Below are 27016 nucleotides of genomic sequence, written 5' to 3'. Positions count from 1 at the left end.
ATTATGCGGCGTAGTAGATCGCACTTCGTGAGACGGTCAGGATCTTCGTGAGAAGAGGAGAAAGTTTTAATTACGTTAGACAGCGGGTAACTTGTTACTTAGAAGTCGAGGGTAATATTTGAATGCAATTACGGGTCCTTTGAAACCGGCTCACTTCCCTATCTGGTATTCAGAATCTGAGATTCATCTTTGTAAGTCGTTTGTTTTCTCATCGCGCGAGTGATACGCATTTTTATTGTTTCTTTATGTTGAAAAATCGCTCTGCCAATACTTTACATACTTTTAATCTTCTAAAATTAGGAACTTCATTTACTGTTCGTTCATGATCGTTTATGATTTTCATTTCGCATACTTTAATCATTTTTTATAAATAGGCATCAATGGATAGTTATCATCAATACGCATTCATTGTAAATATATATATGTAGCATTATTACAGTTATTATCACTACATATACATTGTTAATATGCATGTAGTCGACGTTTGGCATTATGTCTAATCACAAAAACAGAAATCTAGAATGCCATTCAAATACTTCAAAAATTTCTTAATATATTAACGTTTAACAATATTAAGATTCTTCATGGAGTTACAAGATACAAAACATTTCATAATTATTAGATGGTCTAATACCGCACCCGCAACAGTTTGTCTGAATATTACAAAAAATTCAAAGTTTCTCCCTGTGACCATTTCGTGCGACCTAAATACCAAATACGTACCAAAAACATCCTCACGTTCAACCATCAGAAACCTAAAACAATAAACTGTCCCTTCAAAAAGCATTCCACTTAGCCGAGAAACAAGTACACCCTATTCAAACCATAGCAACCTCTGCGACCTCCAGGCAAATTCTTGGGTCGTAATGGTCCCATACGCGCCGGGAACGCCTTTCATCCTCGGCATTCCTATTTTTCTTATTCTTTTTTTTTCTCAAATTGGTCCGGCCATCCCCTGTCCAGAACGCATACCAGGATTCGATAATAGAATTTGGTCGCCCTTCGCGGAACGCGCATACGTTCGATCGCCAGATATGCAAATGATTGCCGTTTGGAGCGGACTACGAAGGGTGCATAGAGAGAGATGCCAGCGGGAGGGTGACGACCGTCGGGAATCTGTGGTCGTGCAGTAACGGGGCGGTCGTGGTCCTCCGCAGACACCTGACAACCGCCAGCGAACAGAACGTTTGCGTTCTCGCGCGTCCCTCGCCCTTACCGTTGTTTGCTTTTCCTGGAGAAAAAAAAAAAGGAAAAAGAAAAAAACGCTGAAAAAGCGTCGACGACGGTGTCGACCTGTCCTTTCGGGAAAGACTTAGTCTTGCTTAACTACGGAGATACGTGTTGCGGGGAGTTTCCATGAATACGAAAAGGAAGACTGGGATAGCAGCAAAGGGTGCTGCAGCGGAAGAGTTACGGTACAGACGTGTTGTCGGTGGTATTCTTTGGAGGGTCAAAAGCACAAACATGGTCTTTGATAGCTATAGTGGCTAGAAAAAATACTGGCATACTGTTTTGATTATATCATTTGCATAATAATTAATTAGATCCAAATATAGTTATATTAAAGATGATATTATTTAATAGTACTTTCATATGGCCACAAAAGTTTGATGCTATGAAAATAAAATGTGCAAATATATAGAATTTAATTCCTAATTTTTTGAGAAACACTGTAACATAAAATTTAAACGGAAACTCAAATGCATCAACAAAAATCTTTATAATTTCCTTAAACTTAAGGAACTTCTTAATGACAGACATATTAGGTTGTCCGGAAAGTGTCTTTCTTTCGCAAACGTGTTTTTTACAACAATGCACAACCATACAAACGTGAAACCAAGGCTGTGAAATGTCACGGTGTTTATCTCAACAAAACAAAATGGATCGTACGTAATTCGACAAAATAATATAAAACAAAAAATGTTGTGCGTCTATTATTTCCTCATAAAACGAGAGAAACTTTTCGGACAACCTAATACTACTAAAAGTAAACAATGAATAGGCAATATCTTCGCTGAACTATCGTTTCGTAATCTCCTCAAACTTAACAGATTAATACTTAAAAGAAATATTTAAATAATCGACGATATCGTGCATTTGAATCAGTCTGAATCATCGTAGTTTCTATTCCCAGTCCGCAACATCTCATTAAGGGCAATGGCTACGGTAACGAAGCAATAGAAGAGTGACTAAACAACAAAACTTTCAATTAGCAATAGTGTACCTTGTTATTCATTGAAACAGAACCGACGTAACTCTGCTAGTTACATATTAGATACCTATGCTCCATTACTCTGGCAGTAACAACTGTGTATTTCACCCATGCCCGTTATTACATGAAATTACACGCAAACTGACCCCGTATCAGCAGCATACGTGGTCCAAATCAAACAGAGCGTCAATTTCCATTTTTATCCTACGTATTCATACATATTATAAAAACAGGCTAATAAAACTGGATCCATCGATGGATTTTTGCATTTTTATCAAAGTTACGTTTCGAAATTTGCTTTGTGTGCTTGGAAACACGGGTAGAAAAGGTTTGGCGAGGCGTGGGGAGGGGGTGGATTCATTAGCGGTCCTCCTGTCGTCTGTATGGAAGAGGCACCCTCTCGGTATCGTGGAACGCGGTTTAGGGTGGCACTGGGAGGTGGGAGTTGATTCCTGTGTTTGGTCAAACAGAGAGAGCGATGACAGAGACTCGGCTTCGGCTCGATACGCCGCAGCACGGTACACAGCGAGGTTACCAAGTTATTTCATTAAGCTGCCTGCAGCTTGGTAATAATTATCGTGCGGTTTGTTCGCGTCGCTTTTTATGAGATTTTCGTGACTCTCGTAAAAACATTTTCTTCTATTCTCACTTAGCCAATAACGAAGGAAGCGTATCTGGTAGTCGTCGGAGCGTAGAACAACCGGAATCTTTTATTTAGTTTCTCTTCTTATTTTATTTCGTCTGTATGGCTTTGTGTTTATTCGGTCGGTCGGAGGTATTTGGCGAACGAAAGGGTTCGTCTTTGTCGAACCTTTTGTTCGAAAAATCCGACTCGTGAATCATTGCGCGATTGTTTATTTCAACGAGAGACTTTCTCGTATCGTTTCGGGTGCGCAGTCGTGAGATACGGTCTTCATATGATAAATCCACGTATTTACATACGCTTTCGTTTGATCGAGCATCCGTTTTTTGTTTCGGTTACCTATTGTCTGACGCGAGAGAATGAAGGGTTACGTTACAGGTCACATACAAACAGTGCGAAGCAGTTTTTGATAGCAGAGATGAAAGAGGAACGTTGATGCATTTGGGTGTAATTCTTACGTTCAGTTTGTATGTCAGTCTATTTGTATGTCACGTATAATATTAAAACGTCAGTAGTCACTTTGGATTTCTATCTGGCAATTCTGAAACAAAATATTCCTTTACATTTTTATCAGATGAATGCATTACAAATATGTACAGTAATTCACATTTTTATGAAGAGAAAAATTAAAATTTGGAGAGAGATTTGGTTTATGTATTGAATATTGTAAAGAATTTCCTATTAATGATATGAAACTTGCGAAATAAAAATTGTGAAAAAATGAAATTATTAAAGGAGATAAAATCGATCGTACAATATAGAGTTTGGAAAAATCTCTGTCTATATGATACTTAAATATTTATCGTTATGAAGCACAGTTTGATTATTAACAACCCCCAAGATATATAGCTTTTATATATGATAACGCGAAACGAGAAGGCTCAGCAGGGAATGATGTTTACACGCGAGAAATCGAAAGCTATCAGAGTAGTCGGGACCCTTCGATATTTTCACCGTTTCTATTTCGTTTTACCCCCCGTGGATAACCACCCTTGTACGAAAATCCACCTGAAGATCCGATACAGGAGATATTTGCACGCAATTTAAGGATATTTGTAGCGAAACCATTCTCCCTGTATCGCATCTCGTGGATGACAAACCGATCTGTCATGAATCCCACGAGTTTAGTAGAACGTCTGTCTCTTTGATTGTAACTTTTATGCATTTTTATATATTTCATGATTTTTAGGATTTTTAGAATTTCTTAGTTTTCATATACCTCCTTTTTGTAGAATTATTTCACGCAAAACGGTCAACACAAAGTACTTCATCGTGTCTTTAAAAATTATAGAATACTACGTACAAGTGTAATTTTTTTAAATGCTTTCTAAAGCTTAATTTTCTGTTAAAACATTCTATCCTATTTTACACACACACATCGGTCGAAATGTGTGCATTATATTAAAACAAAAATAGTTCCTGCGTAAAATTAATATTTATTATCTTCATTACACAATATAAAAATACTCTACAACAAGCAGTGTCTACAAAAAGGGAGAATAAGGGTATCTAGCGACTATAAAATGATACGTCTCATTCTATGTAAGATATATAATCAACACGCAGGTACAATAATTACGGTGACTGCCTAAACCAAACAGAAAAGAGACGATACAGACATTTAATTAAATACCAGCGAAAAAGGTGCGACCAAACGAACCCTTCATCCTCACGTCGCTCACAACTCGTGACTTTCGATCACCGCGCTTGTTTCCCTCTACCTAGTCGACAGTTAGGGAAAGAACAGGACATTTTGGCAAATTGGCTGAGCTCGAAAGTCGAAAACTCTTTTCCTTTTTTCCCTCTTTTGGCCAATGTCCTTCGTTCAGCACGTGAACAGGTTACTGGTCGATCTCGTCTGCAAAGCCACCAGAGTCAAATCCAATCTCAGGCTTGGCGTAATTTGCTAAACCATTTAGAGAAGCGAAAGGGTGGTTGCGTGTCCATTTCTATTCTCCTCGTTTTCGAAATTTCCGTGCTTCTCAGGGTTGTGCGTGGATGTCGCCCACGAAACGACAAGGTCTGACTTTCAGTCAGGTCCTCTCGGTGGTCCACCGCACACAAGACGGGGAACAACGAAACCCCTTTGCTAATTCTACGGCCAATTATGTCCCAACGTCGCGTGGTTTTATCCCCGTCGGGATATGCTCTCGGGGATTTTGTCTCTCACCCCTTTCGTGCTCGCGCCGTGTAGACGACGTCGTCGTGTCGATTGTTCTCCCGCTTCTCCGGTTTCTTAGCGTTTTTACCTCTTTTTTTCGCTCCCTCCATCCTCTTCCACCACCGCCGCTTCAATGACTAGCCAGCCTGGTGGCCGCATCCTAGGTCGTGGTTTTTTGTTCTTTTCGCGGAACAGACGTGGCCACGATTGTTTCGACGGAGACAGACGTGTCTCGAACGCTGGATCCGTTGACTGGTATTGATGCCATGAAACCATCGTGTTTTTAGGAAGGATGCTGTGAGAGGATGATTACGTTCGTGCTGGGTAGCACGTGACGTCAGGATGGAAAGAGCATTTTTCTTTCGAGTGGTGGATTACTATGATATGTATGTTTGATTATAAATTTTCTTCAATGCCAAATACATTTACTTTTTTTTCTTTAAGTATTATCTTAAGATTGGATACTGTGATATTTGTGTTCAACAAAGTGTAACATTTATATTTATATTATATTATTAGGCTAATGTGAGAAATTACAAGTTTAAATAGTATCGGTATTTTGGCTTCTTTTTTAAATATGCGTATTTTTTTTTTATCATAATTGGCTATTTCCCTTGATTATTCAGTTTCTGATTAAGAAGATTAGAAATAAAAACGAAGTCCAACGATAATAGACATTCGCGAGGATTCTGCTTAATACCATTAACACGATTTTTCTTAGTTTTCTCGTTTTCCTCGAATCCCTTAATCTTTAATCCGACTAACCGCGTACGTGCTTCTGTGATTTTGTTTTCTGTCCTTATCTGTGCAAACACATGCAGGGAGCGTCTTAAACCAGTTTGTCACGCGACTCGAATGCTCACGGAATATGAATCACATAATACGGTATTTTGATATTTCTCGACAAGAAATTCTATTCTAGACAGTTCGAAAATTTAACGATAAAATCTTTTAACTCGAATGTCTTCAAATATTCCTTTAATTCGTGCGAAAAATTTAGCAATTACTTCTAAAAAAAAATTAAATTATCTTCGATTTTGATGAAAGAATACTTTCAGAGATTTTTTCGTCGAAATTTTCCGATCGTAACGAAAAAACAATTTACTTGAAATCGCGTGAAAGTTTTAGAAGATCGAAATTGTTGGATTGAAAATACGAGTAACGATTCGATTCGAGCCGACTGATTTTTGATATACCCAGTAGAGTAGTGTGCGGCCACATGGACAGTGTCTGGCTCACGGACGGTTCAAGGGTGGTTTAGGGGCTGAATGCACGAGGGGTTCGCCGTTCCACGGATGCTCACAAACTGGCCGGAACTAAATACTGGAACAAAAGGCACGCCAGCGGCAGTGCGAATTAAAAATGTCTTCGAGTGATCGCGTTCTCTCAAGCACGCTGAGTTATGGCTCGCAATAAATTCGGTTCGATGATCAAAAACACATTTTTAGTAAATATAAATCTGAAAATATAATTTTATGAATTATTTTAAACCCGTGTAATTTAGAAGTTTCGTTTGAAAAATGTTAAAATCTGTAAGATATATTTTTAGAATTTTAATTTAGTTGCTTCTCACTCCACTACCGTATCTTATTAATATATTGTTATATCGATATTCGGGAATCAGCTTATAGCTTTATATCGTCAATAAAATCAATGAAGAAATAATTCCCAGTATTAATTTAAAAGCAAATAAAATCATCGAATCTCGTATAAAGGTCTGTATCGTGTTTGAACACTCGAAGGAACTCTGAATAATTTTATTACATTTTACGGTTTATATTCCTGTTTACATGTTCTGCAACGCAAAAGTGAGAAAAGAGAGGGAAAAGTGTGGGCTGCTTTTATACCGTGGTATACGTGCAAAAGCCTGTTCTTCCGGCCGGGTTAAAGTACGGTACATGAAATATTTTTAATACTCGGCTTTACGGCGTATGAGGCTGGATTAGTGGATTGCGGAAATTCCGGAATGGTTAACGTCGATGTTTTAAGCGATTTTCAACCAAGCTCTTTTAGTTCCACTCTTAACATGCCTTGCACGACGTTAACAGTGGGAAAAGTGAAATAATTAACTCGGCAAATATTTTATAATAAAGTATTAATATTTCATAAGTGCAACAACAGAATTTCATATGTTAATATTAAGAAAAAAAAATGAATGGATTTTATTGCTCAACCGAATAAAAGAGTTTTTATGGCTAATCAAAACATACAAAAAATCTTATGTTATCAATAAATTAGACTAAGACTTACAATTTTGTCCTTTTTAAAGAAGATAAGGAGACATTGTTTCGTTTTTTCGAAAGAAGGTAAAGAGGGATTGCTTTGTTATTTTTATAGGCTTTCGATTTTGCCCGTTTATCGTGGACATTTTTATTAAATTCCACCCTTCCTGTCGTGCGGATGGGATCACCGAGGGTCGAGTGCGACCGATCGAAGTTACGGATAGAAAGTAAATAGACTTTCTGAAAAATCGGCCAATTCGAGCTGTCCAGCTGGCCAGGAAGAGAATGTTCGGAAAGACGCGGCATTCGTTACAGTCACTCAACAGAAGGCATAAAATGCTTTCAATTTGTATCCTGATGTCGTTTAGATTTACCCCGTGATCTCTTGGCAACGAGATCATTCGTATAACTCGTTTTTCTTCCAAATGTTTATTCCGTCAAAATGGCCAGTATTTCACCATTTTTTTTATATTTCATGCTGTGGAAGTCTCTATCAGATAGTAGCTTTTATCTTTGATGCATACGTTCCGTACAAGCCGATTTTCCCCCATTTTGACATCACCCCTTTTAATCCTGAGTGGGGTCGATGAAATAAAAAATATTGTTTAATTAATACGTGGAGAGGAAACTTAGCAAGAGATGAATAACAATTATTGGCATTGTTTTATTGGCATCAATGAAAAGAAGTAAAGAATTGAATTAAGTGATATATTTAATATATTTAAAAGTTGCATTGAATAAAAGTTGAATATTTAGTAAAAACATACAATCTATATTTAATTTAAATATATTTAATATACTTGAAAGCAAAGAACATACAATATATAATCCAATTTCCTCCTTGGTTCTTTTGCTGTTCCTATCTTTTGTGAAACGTGCGCGTGACGCGAAGGGTTGAGTCACGTAAGGCTTAATAATACATGCTTCTATTTAATTTTAAATTCTATCTTTAAATATACGCTTCATTAACAAGAGCATATTTTACGCTATACTAATTCGAAAGATCGAAACGATGCATAATTCAACATCTACAAATACAAATTAAAAATAATTTTGCTTAATCAAGAATTACAAAAATTACCATAAGAACATCGTAACGCTATTCCAAAGACGATGATGTATCAATCAATAACTCTAATCGAGAAACAACATTAAATCAATAAACCCTGCAACATCCCAATCCAAGCAATCGAACACGCCAAGATATAGGTTATCAGCTGCGTCTCGAGAATTCTAAAACGTCTGAAGGTTTCTCATCCGAGCGGCTCAGACGCGAATCAATGTACTTTGTCCAGTTCGTTACAGTCCATAGAACGAGATCTCAAGACGCTCGTTCGAAGATAGAATCTTCTTACGTCCTTCCGTTTGAAGAGTCCCCCTAAGAGAACACGAGCTCGCTCGTGAGATGGATTTTATTTCGCGGCTTAGCGCGATCTCGTCCCCATACAACCCCTCCCTTCCTCCCCAAAAAAGGAGAGAAAAGAGCAGGTTTCGATTCCGAGGGTAGCTTTATCCGAACGATAGGCCATTTTTCGTCTTTCTTTTCTTTTTCCCTTCTTTTTTTCTTTGCCGATGGGCGTCGCTGTACACGGACGAATTTGCATGAGGCACGGTCACGAATGCTTGCGTGCCGCGACTGATAAGTTAAGCTTAAGCGAACGCTTTACTCACGTCTATGTTTCTACAGACACACGATGGTGGCAGGTAACGTTCGGTGCTTTAAAACACGCGGAGGCTAACGTTGAGCCGATAAGCTGCTGGTGGATTATTCGAGTGATACGGTGGTTCGGAGTTGTTTCACTGGATTGTGCATAAATATGTCGCTGCAGTATATATGTTGTAGTTTAGAAAGCGTTCGCGAGACGTCAAGATTATCTGGTGTAGGCGTACGATTGGTAGGCAGGCTGTTGAATGTGACAAAACGTATCTAAGCGAAAGTGGATGTTCCGTAGATATGTGGAGAATCGAAGGTCGATTTTTATGTGACCAGATTGTTAATTGTATTCCTATACAATTTACAAAACTGTTGTACGTGATTCTATATAATTTTATAGTGTTTTCGTCTAATGTAACTGATTTATTCGAATCTTCCGTGGAATTGAGTTACACGATTTTTTTCACTTTCATGAATTATAGGAGTTTTGGAACAAGTGAATATTCGTAAAGCACTCTTTAAAGATACACATATATCTAACATTAAAATCAAACAAAAAGGAGAAAAATTGATAATGTAAAATTGATTGACGACATATTCAATTTTAAAACTATTCATCTGTGAAATATGAAAAATATGACTCATTATATTTTCCTCATGTGATCTTCAGTATAATGCAATCGGTAATTCGTCGACACGCGAACCAAAATTGTTTCCCATTAACTTCTAACGTGCACTCTAAACCTGCCATTTGTCACAGATAAGATGTATCAGAGAAAAAAGTAAGGGATATTTATTTAGGGCAAGTTTTCGGTAGTAGTACTGTAGTATACGTATTGGCACCCTCTTAACGCTATTTTTCTTCGCACTATCCCTCGTTTACTTATTCCACCTTTTCCCCTTTTCGGGTTCAGTTTTATTTTTCCTATTTTCTCATTTGTTATTTCGTTTTCCTCCTTTATCTTGTATTCACTGTTTCTCGATCTTTCTTTTTGTACCTGCTTGTTTTCTTCTCTTTTTTTCACCACGAATCGTTGCTTGGGCACCAACACCGACACCTTCTCCTTCTTTATTTCCATTAGGGTGCTTCCAGCCATTTGTTATGATCCTACAGATTTGGGAGAGCAACGATGTACCTTCCAAGAATAATCCCTCACTCGCTTAAATTATTCCTTCGATGGCTTTTAACTTGAACGAAGATTCGATGCTTTTAAGCTTGCCTGTGTATACGATGTTTTGATACCATAGGTAGCATCAAGATTGAATTTTCATTTCATTTACGTTATTTACGATATTTCAATGATTTTTGGTACAATTTTATACACACACACACAAAAAAAAAGAAAAATATACAACACCCACAGTTATAATACTCTTTATAGTATTTAGAATATAAAACAACGTCTTATCTATTTAGGTTCTATTTCTGTAGCTATGATATATTCATAAAAATACAAATTTGCAAAATACTACATCTCATCTAATCGTATAACTTTACTGATAATTCATTTATATATCGATTATATTTCGTGGTTGCTTTTAATGCACCATTTCTTTCCACATCTTTTTGTAAAATTCTAATCACAGCTGGGATAAAAGAATAAGGTCAAGTGACATAAATGTCACTCTTCCATTGTTTTCGTGTGCTACATTCACGACTAAAGTTTACACACGTTGAAATTTCGTGTGCTCCATAACGAACAAGTTTTACGATTTCTTCGTCCCACTTGCAATAAGACAGTTGTTCTATTTTCTCGTTTGTCAAGCGGAAGGGAAGATGTTCGAGCTGGGAAGCTTTGACAGTCAAATTAAAATCAACCGGCCGTCCTGACGAACTAAAATTGGTCTCTGACAGAACCTAATACGGTTTCGAGGTATCGACGTATCATCTGTGAGCCCCGCTCGATGGATTTTTATTGTTTTCTTTTGGTGTCGCTCCGTTCGTCTGCCACCAGTCGATAACCGTACATTATTTGAGAAAAATGAGAAGGGGAACGAAATTTTAATCAGAAAACTGTCGCTAGTGAAATGAACGGCCTTCGATCCAACGCGACGAACGCTTCTTCCTATTAGTCGCTCGTGTTTCTACTAACATGGCAGTTATGATAGGCATTCATAGTCTTCTTTACATAATAATTATTGTGATTGTATAGGATTAGAAATGAAAGTTTGTAAATTAGCAAAGAGTGGCTGAACTTTACATTGAATTCTACATGACTTAATTTAAGTTTACAGTAACTAGACGAGGAAGTATAACAAAAATAAAAAACACGCTTAACCTTTTCACAGTGTGGTAGGAGAGAGACCCGGCCAAGCCATCGAATACGGTACTGTGAACTTAAATTGTATTATGTCTAACGTAATTAGAGATTAAAATTTAATCTGTACAGGCGTACAGATGAAATTCCCAAATTTCCAACAAATTTTCTGTTAAAAATATGTTCGTCAAATCATAATTTTCGTATTTTTTACAACTTTACTAATCAAATAATAATTAATTTAATGGTATTAATCTAATAAGCACTAACGTATAAATAACTGAATAATTAAGTAAATGTCTATTATTCATTGAAATTTAAGATTCAGAGACACTAATACCTTAATCAGGTGAAAATGAAAAGGAGAAATAAGAAAAAAAGAAATAATCAAAGACTCTGTTTCAAAGGAGCTTGTTCCAAAATGTGCAAGTTTAAGTTTCTCCCACGATCTTGGCCCAAGTTCCATGATCTTAGACGGTTGAGTTTAGAAGCTTGAAACAACTGGCCGACGCCCGCCTTTTATTGAATTCTTTCCTTTTACCGACTGGTAGTTGGAGTAGCACTCTGGCTGTATATGTAAATGTAGCTTAGGGGACTGTAATCCCATGGGAAGTCGGGCAAGGGACGCGATGGAGAGAACTGCAGCAAACGATATTTCGTCATTGGTGGGCACACCCTTATCTTCGCTGTACACGCTTCTATATCACCCTTCGATCGTGAAAATAGAATCCTAAAATCACGACGTTAATGATGTTCGGCATACAAGCTTAGAGACTTAGCGAAAAAATCCAGCTAAATTGGCCCTATCGTTCTTAAACGTCGTGTAGAATCTTATTGAGCGAACACGGTAATTGGACCTATAGAGGATATTATCCAAGTGCACGAGTTTGTTAGTTTTTATTTAATATTTAATTTAAGGTATTACGGTTAATGCCATTAATAATATATTCGCTTAGAATACAAATTGATTGACTCCATTTTCCAACAATATTTTAATTTTAGTACGAGAGCGTATGATTTAGGATTCGATTAAATTTAATGGAATTGGTTAGCTTATATTGGGAAAATCTTTAATGTGAAAACACGGTTAATACATTGCGGGCGGTATGCTCCGACAAGCATATGCCTGAATTCCCGTGTATTTTTGAAGCGATTGAAAAGATTCAAAAGATCGCTCGGAAAATTCGATCCGATTTGCATTTCGATTCGATATACATTTCTCGAATTATATAGGTGCCATTTTGTTCCATAATCTTTCATCGTCATTCATGCAATTTGAATATTCCATCGTTGCAGAATCTCTCAGGTTTTTCGGCGAAGAACTTTTCAATATGATTTTTTATGTCGACCAGAGAGTTAAAAATTGGAAGGAACTTTCCGAGCAGCATTTAACGAGTGTAATATTTTGTTAAAAATCAATAAGCACATTTAAAGTAAATACTTTTAGTAACGTTTTTTTAGCGTGATATGCTTGAAGACAATTTCCCCGAAGCAGAGGTATTAAGCAAAATTTATTATTTTATTAAATTCCTTAAAAATCGCAACGAACTTCCCGAGCGACCAATATTATATCGAATATATTGATATCGATTTTGTATTATTCAAGTATGCAATGTAAAATTAAATTCATAACATTTTGTTTGTAGCATCCATTGCCTTTTTTTTACTACTTTTTTAAATAGTAGTTAACATTTTTATAAGATACCGCACGAAGTATGTAAGACGTGAATTTGCGTCTTCCTCAATGTGTTAAAATGAATTTACTAACATTTTGTGATGTCTGTGACTCTAATATTTAGAGGAGCATATTCATATACATATGTAGAGTGTTACGAAATAGGTGATACGATCCAGCATTCTGTACGCAAAAATAAATCGAAAATGTAACTAGTATTGGTTTCTGTACGAGACATGTATATTTTAATTGCAACGAGAAGGAAACAAAATAGCAAATAAAACGTTGGAAATTGCGGTTTCTTGCTCGAATTCAAAACAATACTTCGGCATTAACAATTGAATATTCTATTAATATTTCTGGCTACTAAATACCATAACCACTAATCTCTAGTGAATATCATACTAATTTCTCAACTATGATAGTATCACTATAAAAGAAAATTTCTGTACGTCGCACTATCTTTATTTAACCAGACACGAAAAGTAAAAATAGCTTAATATCATCCACGCCAATTCCCGAGCAAGCTTGGGGAGAATTAATCTGGACCTTTCTCGGAAATAAGAGGAGAAAACGGCAATTGGTCGCTAATCCGCGAAAGCCTTCCAAGATTCGAGCATCGCCGACTCATGGAGCCCTTCGAAGGGCTGGTAAATGGTACATATAACCTTATGTATCATGTACAAGACGAAGCATGTATACGGTATAAATCTGTTGTATTCGAGAGTCTCCTTTCTTTGACAAGATTATCGGCGTACGCTAAAGAGGGTGGCTGTCTTTGAAAGAAAGAACGCTCGAGAAAATTCGGTGCTCTCTTGCAAATTAATGTAACCTCCGCCTCTGCCCAGACATTCTTTTCATTCGTTTTATCTACGGTTTTTCGATCCAAGATAGACGTCGAACGTCGTCGATGAAAGAACGATAATGTAATTAAAATTACATTGAAAAAAACACCGATGTCTTTTACGTAATATTCGATGCATCCGTGGGGAAACGACACGGGCATGTTTTATGTTACAACGTGTAAAATTTAATTACCCGATATCCCAATATCCTCACAGGAAGTCCAATTTATCTCGTGTACGGAGCGCAAGTATTTGTGGCACGTTCAGGTAGGCTACCTTTGACATTCGAGAAACGATTTATAATTAAATGCCTTTGTATCGTTCCGTACGTATCGTGTATCTTGTGAAAGCAATTTTACATGACATCGGTGGAAATTTGTAATGTAGATATTTAACGTGTATCGTAACCAGATACGTTTATTAATTTTCTGTAATGTTCTACGACTCAGAAAGATATCTCAGAGAGTAGTAGAATCAATTAAAAAGTATTCTAGACGTTTTTTTTTTATTTCACACCTCGGTTTGGAAAATATCAAGTTTGAAATTGTAGTCGATAACCCGTTGATTGTCACAGTTGACGAGTTCACTTGGAAGTTAGTTAACAAGCGCATTGTGCTCGAAGAATTTTTACGTTTGATTTTTTCTCAAATGAAGTCTGAACCAAATGGACAAATTTTATTCTCTCTCTTTCTCTTCAAAAAATATTTCGAGCAAAAGATTGTCAGATTTCAGATTGCCAGAAATGTTTATATTATCTTGCTTATTTTTGACGATACCAGATCTACTTAGAATCACCATAGTTTCATCAATGATTTTTAAGGTCAGGTCTAATACGAATTAATAAGTTCTCATGAAAACTAATAAATGCTAATTAGTTAATTGAAGAAAACAAAGAACAGATTACAAAAGCTAAATTTGTATTCTCTGTAGTAATAACTGAAGTGATAAATATTATTATTAAATCGAGGTACTCGGTCATGTTATACAGTGGTAACAAAGTGAATGAAGTTCTTTTAAGTGCGCGAAAAAGCTTTTGCGCTGTTTATGACTCTTGGGAATAACATTGCGACCAAGTGGAAAATGTTTTTGGCGTGTTTCGACCTGACCTCGACACGTTTAGTCATCCTTTGTCGTTTGTTTCACTGTTAAATATGGAAGTGAACGTGTGAAGCTTCAATAAAATTATAACACACTCCGTGTTATCAAGTTCTATAATTAAAATTAGGAGAATTATAAAAGAATAATTTTCTTTCTTTTGTGTTTTTATAAAAGCATTTTTCTCTGAAAATAATGCTGTTGTTTTAAATTAAAAACGATATGTCTGCTAATTCATTTAAATGATACTTTTTCTCAAAAACAATACAAATATCTTTTCTAGCGAATAGTAATATTTATGTATAAGGTTTCTCTTAAATTCAGGCAATATTTTGCTATTACAACGAATTTGGAGATTCGTGTAAAATTAATTGATAAAATTAATCGAGATAGTGAATGATTTAACAATATATCCAAACAGTTAAAGGACAGTAACGCTCCTTAAAAACCCCGATCGCCGTCACCTGTGTCTCTTTTGTGCACGAGACAATCTGGAATCCCTCAAGTGATGTTCATGGGACATCATGATCCGTGGGGTCGGTTTAATGGGTGTCCCTGTGGTGCGGTCACGTGGCCTATATATACATATATCTCTATAGCGTATATAAATGCGGTTATCTACACCATATGGGGTAACATACCATTAATAGTATAGTGCATGATTCAATGACGTCACATCGAATAATTTACATACAAGCTTCAGAATCGACTTAATTGCAAACGGGGCAAGAAACTGTTGCTTTGTCTAAAGAAACGTGTTGAGTTTAATATGGTTGAAACTGGTTGAACTTTGTTTCTGAATATGTTTGTTCATATTCCGATACCGTGTGGTCTTCTGAATTGGTTTTAAAATTACACGAATCTCCAAATTAATCTCCAAAGGAATCAGTCGTCAAATAATTCTTGGAAGTTGCAATAGCAAAATATTGCATGAATTTAAAAGAAACTTTATACATAGATATTACTACTCGCTGGAAAAGGTATTTGTATATTTTTGAGAAATTTAAATATGAAAGGGCGCTCAGAATACGTATATTCCGCAAGAATATGAAAAATATCCAATATAATATTTAAAGAATGAAACAAATCTCTACTTAGGTTCCATTTCCATGCAACAATTTGCACAAACGTTCACAGCATGGCTACAGTAATGAAACTAGCAATAACTCATCAAGTAGGATCTACCTCGAATATTATACTCGACCTTACTTTAAAAACCCTTGATTACGCTACACATGTCTATAATATACAGAACGTGTTTAGAATATCCCATCTAAATACTAATTACGCAAATGCAAAGCTAGTTTATCAGAAATACGCATCAAACAGCCGAAGCCACACTCATTCATAATCATTTTACGAAACCAAGGGTGACATCAAAAGGCAGGAAAAAAAACGGTATAAAGCAAGAGAGGAAGAAACAGAAAGCAGAAAGGGAAAAGAGAAGAGCGTGCAGTAGTTGTCCCTGTGGGATGGTCACGTGGCCTATATACCATGAGAAAGCAGTAGGGACTCGTCGTTATACAGCAATGGGTAGCACATGACGGTGTCCCATAAATAGTCGGCCGGACGCCGGAATTTCCATTATATCGCGTTCCCGTACGTAGTCTCCATAAACAATATCATCGAAGTCCGCGCCGAAATGGCGTTCCCCATTAGGTGTTTGGCCTGCAATATTTATTACGGACACGGTCATTGTGATACGCGGGATTTATAGCCGGGTTTTGTGCTGAAAATCTGCAGGTCGCTTTGAAATGGCATCAGAGAGGGACAGAGAGAAGCGGAATAGAAGAGAACAGGGATTGAGGTAGAGAGGGAAAGTTGGAAAATAGTTGAACAATTCGAGCTGTTCGCGGGCTGTAGTATTAAACATAGCGAAATACTCGATCTTCGAGTTTACTAGCGCATTCCAAGCGTTCGATATTTTACACCGTGTTTCCGTGCCCATTTTCGTGGCTACAGCGAACGGTAGTTCCAGCGATAGTTCTAATCATGTTCAATTAATGGACTGACCAAAATGCACGTAACACGGCGGTATATTTCAAAGTTACCGTGCAAATGCGTAGCTCTATCGTTCGTGTAAATTGCACGATGTTATTTGTCTATTCCTTCCGTTTACGGGTTCGAAAAACTTTGTTAATTATTTTAGAGTGAATTTTTGATGATTAATAGGTTTTCTTATTGTGAAATATTATTATATAATAAATATTATTATGAATGAATATTATTATGAAATGTTTGTAAATTGAGGGAACACCCCCTTGAAATATTTGTTTAAAGCAGCAGGGGAAACGAGTGATTCGTTACAGAATGTATAAGAAATATGAGAAGATGTAAACATAAATGAGGTTAATATGACTAATTTAAATAATAATTTCTTCCAACAGAAGATTATTTGCCGTCGATTTATATGTTGTTATTGGACACTAATGATGTTACTATTCGAATAAAAAAGTCATAGATTACAGTTTGTACATAATAGAGAAATATAGTATAATTTTTAAACGTCACCTCTAAAATTCTATATGAATTTATTAATAGTAAAAAGTTCAGAATATTATTTTCGTCTAATTAAAAAATTTTTTTTTTTATTTAATCTGTTTATATTCTAGAATTTATATGACGTGCGCTATATCGTTATTCGATTAGGAAATATTCAACGCAGTATCTTATTTCCCAACAGAATACATCGTTTATGACAGTTTTATTGGTGATTCGCGTCATGGCTGAAACTCCAGCCGCAATGGTATAGCCAAGTATTTCAAGATACCATTTCGACCGCAGGTGTTGATGCTCTTGGTTCAGTTGGTTGTTACCCGAATATTTCATGAGCTCAACGAGTAAATTCTGCGTCACCCTTCTTGAATCATTCATTCTCCGGGAGTGCTGTCTGTAAATTTATATCGTGCAATTACAAATCTAAAATTATTATTCTTATTTGTATTAGTTGCTATTCTATACGATTTGATTCTTATAAACAAGTATCTCTAGTAGTATAGTAACAAGAATTATTCTATTATTCGTACTATTGGTTTACACACGATCGAATATCTTTTGTTAATTTCGGTTGACCTTGGATGTCATTACAATTGACTTCTTAATGCTATCAACGTGAAGATAGTCCAATCTCTTGCACGAAATATCAGTCGATTAGTAAGAAAATTAAATTATCAACGCACTAAGTATATTGAGACGCAGTGTTGCGTGCAAATTTACGGTTTGTTTAACAGTCTCCGTGATCTACCATCCGAATTCTGCCTTGATTAATGTATGCTCCCATTTTGGACCTGAGTTCCTTCAAGATCGGCAAAGGCAGGCTTCTCTCCCGGGACCAAATCATGACGAACTTGTATCCCTGGTGATGCGTCGACTCGTAACAGACCAGCATCCCAAGAACCGTATCGTATTTTACGAAGGCTATTACGTGACGAAAAGGCCCTGGGAATAGAAAATTTTGAAAATTTTTAACAAATTTAACGCCAACCTGATTATCGAACCATAAACAGAAAGTAAAGTTATTTGCTTTCTTCTCCGAGACAAAAAGGAAAAAAAAAGAATATAAAGGATCAAACAGGTTAGTGTTATGGGTTATGAAGCTATTAACAGATCGAACGCCTACCGACTTGTTTAGCGACGACATTCCGATAACACGCCATTGAGAATATTAGTTTTATCGATTCACGTGTCAAGGTTCGCAGAGGTCTAGGCTGTCTTTATGGAAAATATTTTCTTTAAAGTTTATCCCACTCGTTTGCTCGAGTATAGAACACTTTGAGTAAGCTCGCGAAAGATCAAGGTACGGTTATTTTAAACTTCAGGGTTCTTTAACATTTTAAAGTCGGAGCATTTAGAATTAATTTATTTACTTTTCATCAAAGCGGAAGCTTATTATTAGAATTATAAAAAGTTGGAAAATTTAAGATCGATTATTTTATCTTTCATCGGATAATGCTTAACATTAGAATTGTCACGACTAATTAGCATGAAAAGTTATAGAAAGTTTACGAATATTTTATAATCTTTCATCGAAATTTTATAAAATCATAATAGTGTATTTTTGAGGATTGGAAGGATTTTGTTTTTTCTTTCATCAAATATTTTTTCATTTCCATTCCATTCGTACAAATTTTATACTGAATAATTCCAGTACTAAATAAAATATTTACCTAATCTCTTTTTCGATCCTTGAAGCTGCCAAGTTGCAACGATATCATTCCCATTGACATTTCCATCGATGTTAAAAACGGTAGGAATATCGTTCTTGTAACTGAGCGCAGTAAATTTCACCGTAAACGTGTTGGGCGACGTCTGTCTGACCAGGAACCGTCCGCATTTACTTAGGCTTACATTTACTGGCGTGCCAGCAGCGAAATACCATTCTCCTGCAAACTAATATAGAAATTCCACATTTTTTCTCTCTCAGCTTATAATCTCTTGACAATTCGTTTATCAACAATTATCGTTTGGCCGTGTTTCTATTTCTTTTACAGGAACATTTTATTTTATCTTGGATCCGTTTGCCACGCGACAGTGCGCGTCAATTCGAATTAGATTCGTGCGTATGCAATATGCATACAGGTCTGGAAATTAATGCGTACGATTATGCGTAATGATCCAATATTGACAAATATCGGCTGCACTGAGTGCAAGCTCACGATCCATTGAACTAACGTTTCCGAATTTACGGGTGTCGACATAGATGTGTCGTGTTCATGGTTATCATACGAAACGTAACTCGGTATCATTTGTCAAGTTTCAAATGAACGGGTTTTATGGATACGATTATGCGAACACGAGCCTATTTCGTTTATATGTACGTTCGCAAACATGTTATTTAAAATAATCGAAGGATCGTATAATCATACAATGCGATCGATATTGCAGAAGTCACTATGTTTGTGGTTTTGATATTTATCGTGCAGATGTTTAATAATTAGCAGTTTGTGATATGTTGGCGCAGGTTTCCTTTACTTGCGTTAAATGGAGATTTCTAGAGCGTGTGAACGAATTGTGAAAATAATAGCCAGATCTTGATGAGAATAAAATATAAAATCTTGATAAATCTCGTATGATTACAATATTAGATATTGTTTTATTTATGCAAACTACAAATCTGCTTGCGATTTTTATTGTCAATTGTAACAATAAAACGAATGAAATGTGAATTTTTTGTCTTGCAGTAATTATTAAAGTATTGTTAATGCTTTATCAATTTTATAATTTCATTGTACAAGGTATCCTTAAATTTGTGGTGGAACATGAACGAAGGTAAACCTACATGGAAAAGTATGTTGAAAATGGAGGATGATATTTTTTCATATACAGCAATGAGATACAAGTTCCAGATATGAGCTTTATTTTCAAATAAATCGATATTGAAAATCGACAAACACGTATACTTTTACATGTTAGTACAAGGTGTCTGCATTATTATTTCAGATGATTACATTAAACTTTTAACGTTGCATATTAAAGAATGAATAACGAAGTAGATGTAAATTAGATAAATGCAACAAAAATTACTCTAATTATAAAAAAGTACAATCAACACTTAACGAATTTTTAACATCAATTTATTTGAAAATAAAGCTTCATATAGAAACATGTTGCTCCACACTTCCAACCTATTTTTCCACATTGTACCTTCTTTTTTCGTTATACGATATATCAATTCGAAAACACTCTGGCTTCTCTATCACACTGTTCACCTCAACGTCTCAACAACATATTATTTTCTACTTAAATCAACATTGAATCGATGCAAACACGGCACTACCTGACTCAAGTCCAGCGGCTGTCCAATATCCGGGGAGCAGGACGCACAATAGGATATTAAACACATCGTGCAAATCAGCATCGGAAGTATATCACGGGCATGGAACATTTTCAATTCGGCTCGAAGGGATTCACACGCGGCTATGTCTCCACACGGACTGTTTCGAGTATATTGAAACCGTAAACGCGGATTCTGACGGGATTTCAGTTCGTTATCTACAACGTATTGCTCATGGGGGGTTTGTCGACGTTGAACGCATACAAACATATATCGGCGTGCAGTCTGTAAACGCGTGCTCGTGCTTAAATACCCGTGACCGAACTGTTTACCGACCCTCCTATTTATGTACACGTGTCTCTGCAAAGCAGATTTGTCTTCTCTCTGTTTCGGCCGCGCGACTTCTTGAGAATTGCGACGCGAAATCGAGCTGTTTGCACTGATGGAATTTAATTCACTGCTGGAAACTGGGCGTTGGGGAATCGGCGAATGCAATTGAAATGGCGAGTGTGTGTGCGTATAGGTACAGGAAGTATAAATGGAGGTGATGGACGATTCTGAGCGTGGTACGGTTTGTTGTTTGCATAGGATGATGATGTGAATTGTCTATGGGATATTTGGAGTATGATCGAATATATTAATATTTTATTTAGTGATGGTTTATAAGAAACACTTTAATCGAAAATATAAATTGGAAAGAAATTATTATTTATTTCTGCTGATAGTACTATGTATTTGAAACTTTATGACTTTGGAGCGGGATGTGTGCATTATCATTGAATAATTCATATTTTATCTGGTAACGTTATTATGGAAAGATCATTTGGGTCCAACAAATAAATTGTAAAAGAATTATTATTTTTGTCGATGGTAATAATTATTGGAAATTTCGATCATACTTACAGCAGACATATGTTTTGTACAGTAAAAAAGTCTTGTTATAATTATAGATTAATGACTTCCACTTCAACACAACAGTTAAATTTTATTCAAGCGTGGAATTTTATCAGATAAATTGGAAGGTCAGTTAGCGTAATTCCAGTGACAGATTAGTTGAATAAAAGCAATAACTTTCGCAAGAAATCGATATTCATAATTCAAGCATTCAAACTTAAGTTAAGCCTTTAATCTCTGTTTGTGAGATGATTCTGCAAGATCTTCAGTCTCATTGTATACACAGAAATGCACAAACCACATTTATTTCCGCTCGAGTAACTGTTTACAGTTTCTACGAAAGTCATAACTGCGTCCGTTTACCAACGATAATGCGGATTTATGAGGGGTACGCGGTAAACCCCAACCATCGACTATGAACGTTGGGTTATCGGCAATCCGGTCTCGATAAGTGTTTATCTAACTCGGCAGAAGACCGTAAACAGATATAAATGTGGCTAAGATTAATAGTAGATACTATTGTGGTATTTTTGACAATGATAGTGAAGAGATTAATTCATTTAACGATATTCCCACGATCTCACCATTTGACTTGTGTAATTGTTAAAAATATTTTTAACCATTAATTATTTTTAATTATTAATGTTAAATACTTTCATATGGTGCTTATCATAGACAGTTAAAATGATTGTTGATATTTGGTTATAATATTAATCGCCTTGTACAATCTCTGAATCATTGAATTCGCGGTTTAATGATTGAATCACAAGAATTTCTATTTTCCCAGTGATTTTAAAAATTATAAATGAAATCAGTTATTTAAAAATAAATGATTAAAGTCGTGAAAACAATATTTCGAAAAGTAAATCGCGAAACTGCCAAATTTCTAAATAAAGAATTACTTGAGATTCTCACTGGAATGCTCGTCAAATCTTCAGATACTGGTAAACTTAATCTCAGCGTTCATGGAATCCCCGTGTCGTCGAAGTTTATTGAATCGTTCTGTCGGTCTTTTGTTTCCGGCACGCGATCTTTCTTCGAGGGGCTGTTCGAGCGGACAGCGTTACGGTCCAGTTTAATTTATTTGCCGTCATTATTACGTCGTGATTAAACCGGCCGTCTCGATTGTCCGGGGGGATTCCTCTCTACGGGGGTCTAACTTTCGGTTTAATTAAAAAAACGTGATCACCGTTTTCAGAAGTCCCCTGGTTATTCCCTTAGCCGCATGCTCTTTGTACCTCGCAGGAATCCCTTTCGTGGCTTCCCGGATATTTCCAGCAATCAACTGGAAACGTTTTCCTATTCTCGCCAATTTGTTTTCATTCGTCGAACGGTCTTAAATTAAGGGAAACCGAAATGTTTGCTGAACGAGCGACTGCGCTCGTAAAATGAGAGCTTTATAGGCGCGGTTAGTTTATCGGTATTTGTACATATACATAATACGTTTCTTTGGGAGAATCTAAATGAAATTGGCTACTGTTATCGGGTATCGTATTATACGAATGTTGTGTACTGTGAAATTCCGACTAATTTTATATTTGAAGGCACTTCAATCCTAAGATGATTTTTGATAACATCAAACTTCAGATTTCGAGTTTCAAACTTAACATTTTTGGGATTTTAAATTTTCAAGTTGGAAATATTGAATCTAAATTTCTACCAGCGCTTTCTGTAGCTTTGTATACTTTTATTACAGTTTTAATTTATTTACATTTTATTACAAATTACGTAGCTATCTTAGCTAGAGAAAGAGAGGAATACTTTGTATACTTTTATTACAGTTTTAATTTATTTACATTTAATTACAAATTACGTAGCTATCTTAGCTAGAGAAAGAAAGGAATATAACTATAAATGTTGTCAGTGTACTATTGTCCCTTCTCGTGAATCGAATCGAAACAATGTGTTCACGTTGGAACATTAACTTTGGTCTAGTCAAGCATTGCCTGATAGCGAGTTGGTTTATCAAATGTCGTGATACTTAAACGTCTCTTTTCAAATATACATACGCCAGAAATGTGATACACGTGCTGAAACAAGAGAAGATTCGTTCTCCGCTAGGAAGATATATTTTCACAGCGAAGTCGTCGAGGTTTCTAACAAGGTGACCGCAATCTAGCCAGTACAGCACCCAATTAGCGATGACCCGAACCGGCTCAATTCCAGTGGCCCTTAAAACTATGAAATTAGTTCTCTTGGACTGAGCACGGCCTTTCCCTTGGAATCACCCTTTTCCATCCCTCCCCTCTTTTCTCTTCTCCTTCCTTTCCCTCTCTTTACGTTTTCTCACGAAAGCGTCATGGAAGCTAGAACAAAGATGTTTATGACGCTCAGCAGAGTAACTCGTTGTTGTGGAGACAAGACAATTGTAAGAATTGAAACAGCAGTGAGTGTGAGAATGATGAAATTTGACGAATGTCGTGCATTACTTAGAAGTGAGAGATCTCTACGCTTTTGCGAATAATTAGAGAAGCACAATTGAATAAGGTTATAAGAAGATGGAAAATGTACTTGGGAAATTAGATACAGAACGAGCTTCTCGTTTTTAACAAAATTTTCCATTCTCAGTAAATAAAGAAATAAATAACTTGCAGAAAATTAAATTTATTAAATTTCATGAGTCTTCTTCATCTTTAATCTTTTAAATTGAAATTAAAAAAAAAAAAGGTAATTTCTAACACAGCATTTCTTTCATCACACAGCTACTAACGAGATAAATAAAATAGCTACATGGAAACTACTACGTGCAATTGCAAAACCATTTCCACCCCGTTGGCCGGGGTATAAAGGAATTCCACGATGAAAAGAGTCGTTGTTAGGATGAACATCTCTGAGCGTTGTCGGTGGGTTGTTTGAAGTGCGGAACTTTTACGAATACCTCGCGTAGTCGTGGAAATTTTACGGTACAATGAAGTCGTGGAAAGACGAAGGGAAACGTTGGGAGAGATTACGGATGAGACAAATCAGAGAGAAGAAGAAGATGTAAATGGTGATTAATGTGACAGACTGTCCTGAATAATTGCTTAATTAAATTCATGTATCATGCGGTATTACAGGACGCGCGTTACGATTCAACCCTTTGTAGCGACCCTTCTGATGCGAATTTCCTATCTTGACGATATCTCGTGCCTCCCTTCGAACCAGTTATTATGGTCCGAATTCTGGCTTATTGATATTGATCAGGAATGCAAGAGCATATCGATTAATTTTTTGATACGATCAAATTAGGAGAAGATAGATGATATTACATGTATTATAAGAATAAATAGAGTTTTATAAAAAGAAAAAAGCTAAGTTATGGTAAACCTAAGAGATAATTACTATTTTCGAAATATTTATGGGAAACGTGTTTAATCCTAGCCTCAAATAGAAAGAGAATTTTATTTAAATGAGACTGATCGACATTATTTTGAATTTTCAAATTACTTTCCTCTACCAAAAAAAGATACTACCACCTATCACACTTTACATATATATATTTGATTACTTTGATATAATCATCGGAACGTTCATAATTCATATGGAATCTGAATCACGCCAAAGCATAAACAGAACGCATAGGTTACAAGATAGTCACACTTAACACGGTGGTGGTTTCGGTCGACAAACTGGCGATATTGAGATCCAGGCACACCGTCTTCCGCAACCGTAATACCCTCGAAGCATTTGAATCAATTACTGCCTCGGGGTTCTTAGGCGCCCCTATCCTGCATTACAAACGGGTAGTCCGGCGCAAACTGAATTAATTAAGTGTCCGTAGGTACGAAACGAAGCCGACATTGGCCCGTACACCGTCTACGGGATATTCGCGGACCCGTTACGATCCGTTTTGCGACGGTTCTCGCGCTTAGAGAACTCGAGCAACCCTGGCCAGTATCCGCGAAGATCGGCTGATCGGACCGCTTAATTGTTACCGTCGACCCTGTGTCGTGGCTTTCGAATCGCCGGGTCGATAACGTCGTTATCGCCCAGCATGCGATTATCCTTGCCACGGCGCCGCAAACCCGCAGGACATACCCGTAGGGACGCGAATCCAGGGGTAGAGTTTGATCGGTACGTATCTACTAGATCCTCATACCCTGACTTTTCGATACCAACGAGTTAGATGGAGCAGTCGACTAAAAGGAGACCTGGGCACTCTTGCAGATTTTATTCCTTAAACTTTGTTATATCTAACTTGGTCTTAATCTTGGGCAGTTAATTTCCAGAGGGTTCGTTGAAGAATTTGAAATTTTGACGAGAATTTTCTGAAATTCGGAACAAGCAAAGAGTTTGTTTGATAGGAAATTGGAGTTATGTGAAGAGGTTGGGTGAAGGATGATGTAGGTTGAAAAATGTTTGAACGCGTAAAGTTGAGAAGTCTTGATTTAATTGCGAATGGAAAATATTGGAGTAAGAGTTCCAATGATAGGAAAATTTCTTTTTTTTTCATTGCTCCACCTCATGTAACGTGCCTCTTATATACGTGTTTTCTTTCCTTTTCGTATTTTCTTCTGGAAGCTTTAAATGGTCATGTCCTCTTTGCTATACCTTTATACATGTCGTTTGTAATTCTGTTTCGATCAAGTTTCCGCTGTTACTTCTTCCTTATCTTTTGTCTTAAATTCTTCCTTATTGTACCTGAAGTTCGTATTTTCATCCATTTCTCTCCTATCCTTTCTAATTCATTACAAATAAAATAAAAATTGAAGTAAATTGAAAAAATATGCAGACAAGATTTGTCTATTATTTCTTTAGCTCTCCTTATCCATTATCCTCTGATATCCAATGAAGTATTTTCCTATTAATACAACCGCTGTTTCTACACATTTTTTTCTATTTTGCATCTCTCACTAGCTTCCACATATTTAAACCAAGTCCCCCATAGAGATTTACATTTGCAAACAATAATATCTTGCAAAGGCCAGCTTCAAACAAAGTCGTACACACTTAAACATACCTTTTACTGTCCTTTTGGCTTATACTAAGGTACCTCTCATAACATGACTTTTCAATAAACACGCAGGCAACAGACGGGAAGAAAGCGTTCTCAAACAGAAAGGTCAAACGCAAAAGCAATATCATGAGAGTTGAATATTCGACGATACACAAAGCGACATACCTATACATGTATACATATCCAACTGAATTGTCGTATTTGTATGCACGAAACAAACAGTGAGCGTTTGCGGAGACTACCATTTTCAGTTTTCCTTATCTCTGACGTCACGTCATGGTAGAACGATTAAACTTTTCCCCAGGTTCGACTACCACGTTACTTCCTTCCAGCGTGGACAATAGCTTGGTCGCGAGGGGAACTCTCGACAATACGCTATTTACATTTTCAACTGGAACTTTCTGGTGATCAGACTCTGTCGTTTCTTCGTCGCGAACATCCAAGTCGATGGCTGAACTCGTCGAGAATCTCGAACTAATGAACCTGCAAGGCAACCGATATTGGCACGCCACACGTAACAAATAGCCCTGTCGGATAAATAAATTTAGCGAGATGAATGTTGGATCCTGGCCAGGCTGCTTTGTAAAGTTCGAAGTCATCGCGCCTCGCAAGCTCCCCTGTAATGATTTATTTTGCTGGCCGGTTGCG

General features: G+C 36.5%; 2 protein-coding genes across 4 annotated transcripts in view; one reads left to right on the top strand and one right to left on the bottom strand.

The window, feature by feature from the left end:
• The window catches only part of LOC100645988 (putative mediator of RNA polymerase II transcription subunit 26), a 244290-nt gene that overhangs the window by 135655 nt on the left and 81619 nt on the right, over positions 1-27016 (top strand). The window lies entirely within an intron of this gene.
• Positions 17277-20882, bottom strand: LOC100646585. 3 transcript variants are annotated; one of them, XM_048406935.1, is made up of 4 exons: positions 20542-20882; positions 18932-19154; positions 18053-18203; positions 17277-17655 (listed from the first exon to the last, which is right to left on the bottom strand). In XM_048406935.1, exons 1-4 carry the CDS (start codon positions 20806-20808, stop codon positions 17403-17405), a joined length of 894 nt encoding a protein of 297 aa, XP_048262892.1. In that variant the 5' UTR covers positions 20809-20882; the 3' UTR covers positions 17277-17402. The 3 variants fall into 3 exon arrangements, with proteins under 3 accessions (XP_048262892.1, XP_003396097.3, XP_020719168.2); XM_003396049.4 differs by having other exon boundaries at positions 17519-17655; positions 17945-18203; positions 20542-20867; XM_020863509.2 differs by having other exon boundaries at positions 17564-17655; positions 17982-18203; positions 20542-20873.

Source organism: Bombus terrestris, chromosome 6, assembly GCF_910591885.1.
Source record: "Bombus terrestris chromosome 6, iyBomTerr1.2, whole genome shotgun sequence".
Taxonomy (NCBI): Eukaryota; Metazoa; Arthropoda; class Insecta; order Hymenoptera; family Apidae; genus Bombus; species Bombus terrestris.
Note: the sequence above shows the minus strand (reverse complement) of the source record. Positions and strands in the feature narration are given on the sequence as shown.

Excerpts from the sequence above, each read along its gene's own strand:
- LOC100646585 (XM_048406935.1), bottom strand. The coding sequence starts at position 20,808 with ATGTTTGTATGCGTTCAACGTCGACAAACCCCCCATGAGCAATACGTT. Across the intron at positions 19,155-20,541 it reads AGCCGCTGGACTTGAGTCAG|TTTGCAGGAGAATGGTATTT; the intron begins GTAGTGCCGTGT and ends TTTCTATATTAG. Across the intron at positions 17,656-18,052 it reads CCGATCTTGAAGGAACTCAG|ACAGCACTCCCGGAGAATGA; the intron begins GTCCAAAATGGG and ends ATAAATTTACAG.